Source organism: Trichomycterus rosablanca, chromosome 4 (assembly GCF_030014385.1).
Source record: "Trichomycterus rosablanca isolate fTriRos1 chromosome 4, fTriRos1.hap1, whole genome shotgun sequence".
Lineage (NCBI taxonomy): Eukaryota > Metazoa > Chordata > Actinopteri > Siluriformes > Trichomycteridae > Trichomycterus > Trichomycterus rosablanca.
Genome location: NC_085991.1, coordinates 27,941,735 through 27,951,731, shown reverse-complemented (window position 1 = coordinate 27,951,731; position 9,997 = coordinate 27,941,735). Strand labels below are relative to the sequence as shown.

Genomic DNA, 9,997 nt, shown 5'->3' with positions numbered 1-9,997 from the left:
GTCATGCCTACAGTCAAGCATGGTGGTGGGAATGCCATGGTCTGGGGCTGCATGAGTGCAGCAGGTGTTGGGGAGTTACATTTCATTGAGGGACACATGAACTCCAATATGTACTGTGAAATACTGAAGCAGAGCATGATCCCCTCCCTCCGGAAACTGGGTCGCAGGGCAGTGTTCCAGCATGATAATGACCCCAAACACACCTCTAAGACGACCACTGCTTTATTGAAGAGGCTGAGGGTAAAGGTGATGGACTGGCCAAGCATGTCTCCAGACCTAAACCCAATAGAACATCTTTGGGGCATCCTCAAGTGGAAGGTGGAGGAGCGCAAAGTCTCGAATATCCGCCAGCTCCGTGATGTCGTCATGGAGGAGTGGAAAAGCATTCCAGTGGCAACCTGTGAAGCTCTGGTAAACTCCATGCCCAGGAGAGTTAAGGCAGTTCTGGGAAATAATGGTGGCCACACAAAATATTGACACTTCAGGAACTTTCACTAAGGGGTGTACTCACTTTTGTTGCCGGTGGTTTAGACATTAATGGCTGTATATTGAGTTATTTTGAGGGAAGAATAAATTTACACTGTTATATAAGCTGCACACAGACTACTTTTCATTGTGTCAAAGTGTCATTTTGTCAGTGTTGTCCCATGAAAAGATACACTTAAATATCTGCAGAAATGTGAGGGGTGTACTCACTTTTGTGATACACTGTATGCAAATGACATTGGACACTGGAACTTGCCTTTGGAAAATGATTTGATATTTTTAGCAGGTTTATCCTGGCATACCAAAAGCCTTTGGTTTCAGGCAGAGGGCAGTTTATAATGGGAACAAGTCCAGATGAAAGCTGTTACAAAAGCTAATGCAGGGCCAACGCCCACACCAGGGCAAAGAATTTAGCACATCCATGTACAGACTGATTAATAGTCTCATTAATCACTTATTTACAGAGAAGGACAATGTGGACAAAAACTAAGTGCGGTAATAAAGACTTTCTATATACTGAAGCCAGATTAACATTTTTCACTCCGCAACACTAAATTACTGTTGATATCTTTGGGTTTTGGGATGTCACAGTTAAGCAGGGGGTAACGCTGCCACCTTGCAGCCTGGGTTCAGTTTCCTGACCATTTCCTGTACTAACTGTGAATGTGTGTGCGTCTTGTGATGGAGTGTCCTAGGTGTTTCCTGCCTTACGCCCAATTAATCAGACCCAGCGTAACCCTGACCAGGATAAAGCGGTAAAGTGGTAAAACAGACAGTGAATGAATGAATGAATATATTGGTTTCACTGCAGGATTAGTTAATGAATCTTTAGAGGCCACCCTGTGGTTAAAATATCTATATTGTGAATATCTTGAAACATGAAAAATCTTTATTTTTTTGGTTTGAAGCAGTTTACATTAAAATTTAACATTCATTTAAAATCCCTGCCTTTATGTAACATTAAATCACACTGGTATGTCACAAGTTATAAGCCTGACAGAGTATAGGCAGTGACAAACATCTGTGGCTAAAATATTACATTATAACAACCTGACACTTGGACTCAACTGTCAATTAAATTTGACTTCTTCACTGCATATAAGCTTAAAGAAAATAGATTTTCTAGAGCTCCTGTGTTTCCTTGGTTCTGTAGGCATAAGTTTGTGACTGCAATGTAAATACTGTCCACTACGTTTGTTGTTCTTCTAGGTGAACACCATTACAGGCTCTGTATATATTAAGCTTTGTATTTGACCTATGCAGAACACATTTGACAGATACCTTGTGGCTTACCATCACATGGGCATGTCAGTAATACTTAAAGGTTATTGTGGTACATTATGGTAAAGGCAACATCATTATTTCTTCTGTTTATCATGAGGGTATCAGTTGCTGTAATGGGAGATTACAGTATCATGCCCATCTGCCATGCCATTATGGACCAGCAGAGGACATGGATGCAGTTTGCCAGTTCCTGTAATCAGCAATCCTGTCTCTGCACCATGTAGTGCATTTAGAGTTAATTTTTTTCTGGGAACCCAGCCAGTGGTGGTTTTATTTCGGTTCCTGTGTTTGTTCTTTTTTCCTCTTTCCTGAATAATGCATGAACTGGGGTTCTGTACTTCGACAATGTGTTTGACGTTTTCTGTAGATGACAGATCTGGGCTGCCGACAGGTCAGTCAAGCACAAGCATTTTGAAGCACTTGCAGAATGAGGCCCTGTATTGTTTTCCTGATGGCAGCATATGTTTCTCTAAAATCCCAATGTACAACTTTGTGTCTGTGGTACCTTTGCATTTTTGCAAGTCAGCCATGCTGTGTAAACATTTACTTAAGACCCTTAAGGTTTCCCTTTTACCAAGAGTTCTTGGTCACTTCCACCTTTTATTTTATTGTATACAGCATCCAGATGATTGTTTGCTAACTCGAACTTAAAAAAAAAAAAAAAACTTTGATTAGTTGAAGCAGAATGTGTTTGGATTGTGATTCCATTTTAGATGTAATAGGAAGGGGAAACAACAGAGGGTACTTAAAGTTCCAAAATATAATGCAGCTAGAGCAGTGTGGAAAAATACATGGGCTCTTAATTATCACAAGTATTTTATTATTACTCACTTATATTTATCTCTTTGGATACACAATTAACCAATAATGTAACATGTAATAAAGACATTTATGAGGCTGAAAATGTTCTGCAGAAATCTCAAAATTTCAACATGTATATAAATTTCAACATTAAAAGGATCAGTGACACATGGCCCACACATTCAAGGTTACTAGTCCCATTGCAAACCTTACATCAACATGGGCTTAGAAGGTACTGTGCAAAAAAATTGAGGGGTGCAAATGAATTTTTTTTGGTGACTGCGTTGTATTATTGTTCCTTATTGTTCCTCTAGATTTCGAAAAGCTGCCACAGCCCTTCATTAATTGTCATTCATAAACCTGACAGTTTGAAGACTGATTGTAACACATTGGCTGGATAGTGGTTTCCTGGAAGTCATTGTGTTACAAACAAAAGGTCAAGAGTTGACTCTGTGGAACATTTGCATTACTTGGCTGAGAATGTTTAAAGAACCAAAACCTGAAGAACAAAAAGTGTAAATGATATCTACGAACTGTGTAGCAGTCTAAGGACTTCTCAGGACTTCTTTTCTGTGACTGAATAACTGGGTCATGTTTTTCTATTTTCCCAAAAACTCACAAGTATACAGTGGGTTATTGTTGGTTCTTATTCCTGTATCATACAGGGGTTTAGTTGTGTATTAAATTGTTTGTAATGCATTTTGTGTTTCTGGTGTAAATAGATTGTTGCATTATCATCTTTGTTATTGTGTGCTACTGTTGAAACAGGATATGTAACAACTGCTTGTGCAGTTATTTAGAATTTTATGACTAGAAACGATTTCTAGTAAATTTTATGGCATGTGGCAGATGCTTTATCAAAAGTGACTTATAATTAACACTGAATACAATGGGTTAAGGTCCTTAAGCTACCTCTATCAGCATCTTTATTTACAATTTTAGCATTTAGCAGACACTTTTATCCAGTGACTTACAGTTGTGACAGTACCCAGTCTAAGCCATTAAGGGTTAAGGGCCCTATTCAAGAGCTCAACATTGGCAACTTGCCAGTGGTGGGGCTTTACCCAGCAATCTTCTGATTACTAGTCCAGTACCTTAGCCACTAGGCTACAACTGCCCCCTTAATGCCTTAAAACTAAAAATGTTTTAGCTTCTAAAAATAAAAGATTTAGAATTTTTTTTACTGATATTTCAGTAATTTCCTATTTTGTTTTCGCTATAAATCAGACATAGTAGTAGGAGTCAGCAGAAGGTGTACTTACAGTTACAAAATATAATACAGCTAGAGTGATGTGAAAAAGTTAACTGACTCTTAAATATCACAAGAACTTCTGGGTTAAGGGCCTTGCTCAGGGGCCCAACAGTTGCAGCCTGGCCAACATAAACCATCTTACCCCTTCTTCACTAGTAAAATTTTAATAGTAAGTCCACTATGCCACTGTTAACACAGTGGTCAAGGTAATGCTAGCTTACTGATAAGAAGGGTGATAGGTCAAGCCTGACCACCACTCTGAACTACTGCACAAGGCCCTTAACACTCAGTTGTGGTAAACACCTAGTTTAAAAATTCATACTAAGTTAAAAAAACAAACAAACTGACAGACACTTATGACTGTCCAACAGTCCCTATATGCCTCCTTATGTTGTCTTACGTAAAAATAGATGATTTGCACAAATCCCTATTTTGTAAATGCTACCTTTCAGGAAAAAAAACGGTTACTCCTAATTTTTAGTAATTAGTTTCTCATTAATTTTAACAATTTACTGGCTGAACACCAGTTTAAGCTAATGCCCTTTCTAGCTTCTTTTATTACTTGGCGCATAGCAAAATGATTCATGCAAATATGAATTTCTGATGGCATAACTGAATACATATCAGTAAAGCGACAAAACCAGTGACTATTTTGGCTAAGGGAAAAAACATATTATAAAAACTTTGCTTTTTGCCAACATCCCACCCAATAAGCCTTAGACCTTGTTTGTTTGGATTTTAACACCATGTTTAACACGTGTCATTTTATGGCATAATCAGTCACGTTTTATTTAACATTGCATGGATGGCGGGTGTGTGGCTTACCTGGGGAACACATGACACCAGGATGGGAAGAAGGCCAACTGGCAGAGGCAGTGTGATGCTTTGGGCAGTGTTCTGCTGGAAAACCTTGGGTCCTGCCATCCATGTGGATGTTACTTTGACACGTACCACCTACCTAAGCATTGTTCCAGACCATGTACACCCTTTCATGGAAACGGTATTCCCTGATGGCTGTGGCCTCTTTCAGCAGGATAATGCACCCTGCCACAAAGCAAAAATGCTTCAGGAATGGTTTGAGGAGCACAACAATGAGTTTGATGTGTTGACTTGGCCTTCAAATTTCCCAGATCTCATGTTTAACACATTTGTGTCATTTTATGGCATGGTCGGTATTTTGTGAGTCTGCTTATTGTATATTGTCTTTATATTGTGGGTCCATTTTATATTTTCATTTTTAGGGCTGCGAGGTAGGTTGGCTTACACCTTGAAGCTGCCTGTGGAAACTACCAACCTCTCAATTGAGAAGCTTTTTCTCTGACTAAGCAAGTCAATGTACTGAATTATTAAATCAAATAAATCAAGAGATATAAAGAAAATAGTTTATTGTCAAGAAAGACAAGAATTTGCCACTTCCTGAAACAGGAACCTCTTAAAAATACATTCAGTCCTTGTAACAGCACTGCAGTCAAAGGTGACAGAAGAGACAGAACATGTCTTGGGAGAAGCAGATCAGATACTGAACAATCACTCGATCAGATTTTTTTTTTTACACATTTTTTTTCTTTTAAACATTTGCAGCATATTTTTTGGGATTGGGGTGTCTCAAACACACACTTCCACTGAGAGTAAATGATCTCGGCAGCATGTTTATACAAGCATAAATACTGGGGAAAAGCCAGTTATATTTAGAAATGTTTTTTTTTCTTTTTCTATCAAACAGTTAACAATAGAGACAGCACAAAGTTATGGGCACAGCCTCATTACACAAACTGCAAAAACATTACAATCAACCACCACCATTTCCAATGCATTTTCCCCCAAACAGAACATCCAGTGACTACTAAACTAGTTCACATTTACAGTATAAAAAGTGCAGAAAACCAAGCTACTCGGAAGCAGCCTATACATTCACATCCTGAAGTGTTGAAGTGCATGTTATTTTTATTGAACCCCTCCTAAAGGCTCAACACTCCTCAACCACGGTACCAGCCGCTGAGGAGTAAAGCTTCTTTTTAACGAGCCTGAACCCAGGGCCAAGCCTAAGTGCTCGGCGAGAGAAGCAAGTGTTGATCCGCAGAAGGTCCCGCAAGTTCAGCCAGCTGCCACCATCTTGTTTAAACACCAGTGTCAGTTCGAAGGTGGGCACCACGCTGGCATCACAAGCCAATTTCTCTAGCCTTGCACAGCGTCGTTGATGATTCTCCTCAAGCTCGAGGCGCACGTCCAACAGGCAACCGCGCAGCCCGCACGGCTCGCATGCGGCCAGCCGCAAAACGTCCCGGGCAACCCGCTTGGTCAGTGTCTCGGGAACCAACACTTGGGCGCAGTGCAGGGTGCTGGTTTTTGCTCGGGCCAGACAGCCCTCGAGCAGTCGAGCCAGCTGTTGGCAGGCACGCTCCTCAAATGCCTCGGTGCTCAGGTATGGCTCGGACAGGCAGCGCTCCCAAAAGTCCAATTCTAAAAGGAATATAAGGATAAAATAATTACTCAATAAATGTTCATTTAACTTGAAGAAGATGAGAATTGTGCTGTAAAATTTTGACATTGCACATTGTAACACATCCAGCAGTCATTTCTTTCTTTTTACTATCTCTCTCATCCCAGTCAGATCATGGTGAGTTAAAGCAGTAAAACACCCTGAACAGAGTGCCAAATTAAATACAGGGTAGTACAAACATACCCATCCACTCACAATTAGTGGCAATGTAAAATAGCCAATCTACCATTTGCACAGTTTATTGTGAAATTAGCACTGCACAGACTGACTTTACACTTCTTAAATAAGCATGCCAATAGCACTACTTGTAGCTTTTTGGCAAGAACCTATTAAATCCCTCTATTAGTTGTAATTGCTTAATTATGGTTCGGGTCACAGTGGGCACAGCAGAAATACATTATATTGCCAAAAGTATTCGCTCGTCTGCCTTCACACACATATTAACTTGTGACGTCTCATTCTTAATCCATAGGGTTTAATATGATGTTGGCCCACCCTTTGCAGCTATAACAGCTTCAACTCTTCTGGGAAGGCTTTCCTCAAGATTTAGGAGTGTGTTTATGGGAATTTTTGACCATTCTTCCAGAAGCGCATTTGTGAGGTCGGACACTGATGTTGGATGAGAAGGCCTGGCTCGCAGTCTCCGCTCTAATTCATCCCAAACGTGTTCTGTCGGGTTGAGGTCAGGACTCTGTGCAGGCCAGTCAAGTTCTTCCACACCAAACTCACTCATCCATGTCTTTATGGACCTTGCTTTGTGCACTGGTGCACAGTTATGTTAAAACAGAAAGGGGCCATCCCCAAACTGTTCCCACAAAGTTGGGAGCATGAAATTGTCCAAAATCTCTCGGTGTGCTGAAGCATTAAGAGTTCCTTTCACTGGAACTTAGGGGCCGCGCCCAACTCCTGAAAAACAACCCCACACCATAATCCCCCCCCTCCACCAAACTTTACACTTGCCCAGTGGCGGCGTGCGCTTGATGGTGTAAAGCTTGTATGTCGGGCCATTCCATGAAGCTTTCTATGCACTGTTCTTGAGCTAATCTGAAGGCCACATGAAGTTTGGAGGTCTGTAGCGATTGACTCTGCAGAAAGTTGCCGACCTCTGCGAACACCTGAATTCAATGATTTGGATGGGTGAGTGAATACTTTTGGCAATATAGTGTATATCTGGGACATGGCTTGAATTCACTGCAGGACACCTACACTTAAAATTAAGCACAGCCAGTCCATCTATTGGCATACTTTAGAATGCTGAAGAAAAGGAATACCTGAAGGAATTCTACAAAGACATATGGACGACATGCCAAACTCATCATCATTTCATCAGTAACAAAAGATGGATGATCTAGTTGTGACGAAGTGACTAACAGTATTGAACCAATGAACCACCCTTTCGGGCTTCGGTAAACTAAAAAAAAAAAAAGGCTTTTTTTAAAAACGATTAAAAACCCACCTTTTTACTAAGCACTTGAGCTGACTTGTACTTACTTACTAACACTTTCATTTCTTAAAAAAAAAGCACTTTGGTTCTAACAGGTTTTAGCAGATGTGTTCTTGGACTGTTGTTTACTTAAACTAGAGTAAGGTAATGTTTACTATGGAAGCACTTCTGCAAGTCGCTCTGGATAAGAGCGTCTGCTAAATGCCGAAAATGTAAATGTAAATTTGCATCCAGGTGCATGTGGTGATGTTTATTAACAATTTTTTATTTATTTTATTTACATTCAATGACAGTTTCACATAGAATGCCCACATAGTTCAGTTAATAAGCAAGCTTGTCATGTTTTGATCTATGTGCAGTATTTGCAAGTGTCATATGCCTTGCTCAAATATGTAAACAAGACAATACAGCTCCTTTTAGATGAACTTTCTTTAAATAGATCGTTTAAATTATTCTATTTCATAGCTTTCCACAAATAATTCCACCATAATTATAATAACAGTAATAACAATAAAATACCCAGTGCAGATCTAATGCAGGGACTAATACAAGAAAGCTATTTATTATTATTATTTAGCTTGCAAACATGTCTACCTGGTGAAATTAAATGTTACTTATAGACTTAAGGTAAAAAACATGCTGACAAAGAAGCTCGGCTGCACAACAACATGACTTCATCCTCTTGGTGACGTCACTGCGACAAGCCTCTTCTCTGCCCTGCAGCTTTAAATCAGCTGTGCAGTAAACATGCAGTTCAGCTGCCTGCTTTGTTTAACCTCCAACAATAACAGTACTAACAATGAACAGACGTTTACAGTCATATTTACCGTTGTCGATGCAGGACTGATCGTAACCTCGATCAACAAAATCCAAGATGCATTCGGAGTTCTTGTTCTTCAATGTGCTTGTTGCAACCATGATGAAATCCTTCAGTTCAAGGTCTAAAAGAATAACGTAGAAATTATTTTAACTTACTAGCCAAGTAAAACACGCCTTAATACAAACACATACTAAATATTAAAGATAATAACAAAGATGCTAAAAGCTATCATTCAAATAAAAATATCCGCAAAAGTTTTAGCTTTTAAAGAAATTCTACCTACGCAGCCAAACAAAGCTCACTATTACTACCAAGCATTAAACAAATCAAGGTAAACGTGCTTACCGATATGAATGAAGTTAAAATCTAATACTTAGAAAGTTTCAAATAAATAGTCCAAAAGCGCTCCACACACTAACAACCACAAATCATTCTCGCCTAACGATAAACCTGACTCAGCCCTGCCAGTATTTATAACCTTGCGCTGACGGCGCCCCCATGACGCCAACCAATCAGAGCACATCTGTCATACCACAGACCTGCCAGCCAACGAGAACGCGCTTAATGTGAGAAACCTGATTGGACCGTGAGCCTATTCGACACTAGCCAATTGCTGGTGAGTATTAATTTGTTGCTACCTTCAGAAGATCTATTTTCCTCCTGTCTCCAGCTGAAGAAAAACAACGAGGTACCTGAATGTACTACTTATAGCAGTTTTATTAGTAAGAACTCTGCAGTTAAATGTGTAAAAATAATACAAACATCATTTGTCATATTCCAACATTAAATTAATATACATCAGCCTGTACTTTACCGTTCAATGACTGATTAAGTAAATACCTGCCACAAACAATTAGTAAATGTCAATAAATACCTGCAAAGAACTGTGCCTTTTACTCGTGTGAGAGAAAAATGATAATTTACACCAAAAGTATGCACCTTGAACCTATTTAATTAATAATTTTGTTTAAAAATTGTCTGTCTGTCTGTCTGTCTGTCTGTCTGTCTGTCTGTCTGTCTGTCTGTCTGTCTGTCTGTCTGTCTGTCTGTCTGTCTGTCTGTCTGTCTGTCTGTCTGTCTGTCTGTCTGTCTGTCTGTCTGTCTATCTATCTATCTATCTATCTATCTATCTATCTATCTATCTATCTATCTATCTATCTATCTATCTATCTATCTATCTATCTATCTATCTATCTATCTATCTATCTATCTATCTATCTATCTATACTACTTAGAAAATGTAGATTTGCGTAGGGCATGATTGCCAGTAGTCATGTTCCAAGAATACTGCCACAATAGAATGTTACTGGATGTGTACACGGTGTACAGGATTAGAAGTATGTCAATTACATTGTATGACATCCAAAACCCAGTTCTAGCTGATTTAGACCAGTTCCTATGTTAACTGTG

At 39.4% G+C, this 9,997-nt stretch overlaps 1 protein-coding gene across 1 annotated transcript; it reads right to left on the bottom strand.

Moving 5' to 3' along the window:
- Positions 1–5,193: 5,193 nt before the first annotated feature.
- Positions 5,194–9,020, bottom strand: LOC134311520 (DNA damage-inducible transcript 4-like protein). Its single transcript, XM_062993151.1, has 3 exons — positions 8,933–9,020; positions 8,595–8,708; positions 5,194–6,283 (listed from the first exon to the last, which is right to left on the bottom strand). Exons 2-3 carry the CDS (start codon positions 8,683–8,685, stop codon positions 5,790–5,792), a joined length of 585 nt encoding a protein of 194 aa, XP_062849221.1. The 5' UTR covers positions 8,686–8,708; positions 8,933–9,020; the 3' UTR covers positions 5,194–5,789.
- Positions 9,021–9,997: the final 977 nt, after the last annotated feature.

Excerpts from the sequence above, each read along its gene's own strand:
- LOC134311520 (XM_062993151.1), bottom strand. The coding sequence starts at position 8,685 with ATGGTTGCAACAAGCACATTGAAGAACAAGAACTCCGAATGCATCTTG. Across the intron at positions 6,284-8,594 it reads TCAGTCCTGCATCGACAACG|AATTGGACTTTTGGGAGCGC; the intron begins GTAAATATGACT and ends TATTCCTTTTAG.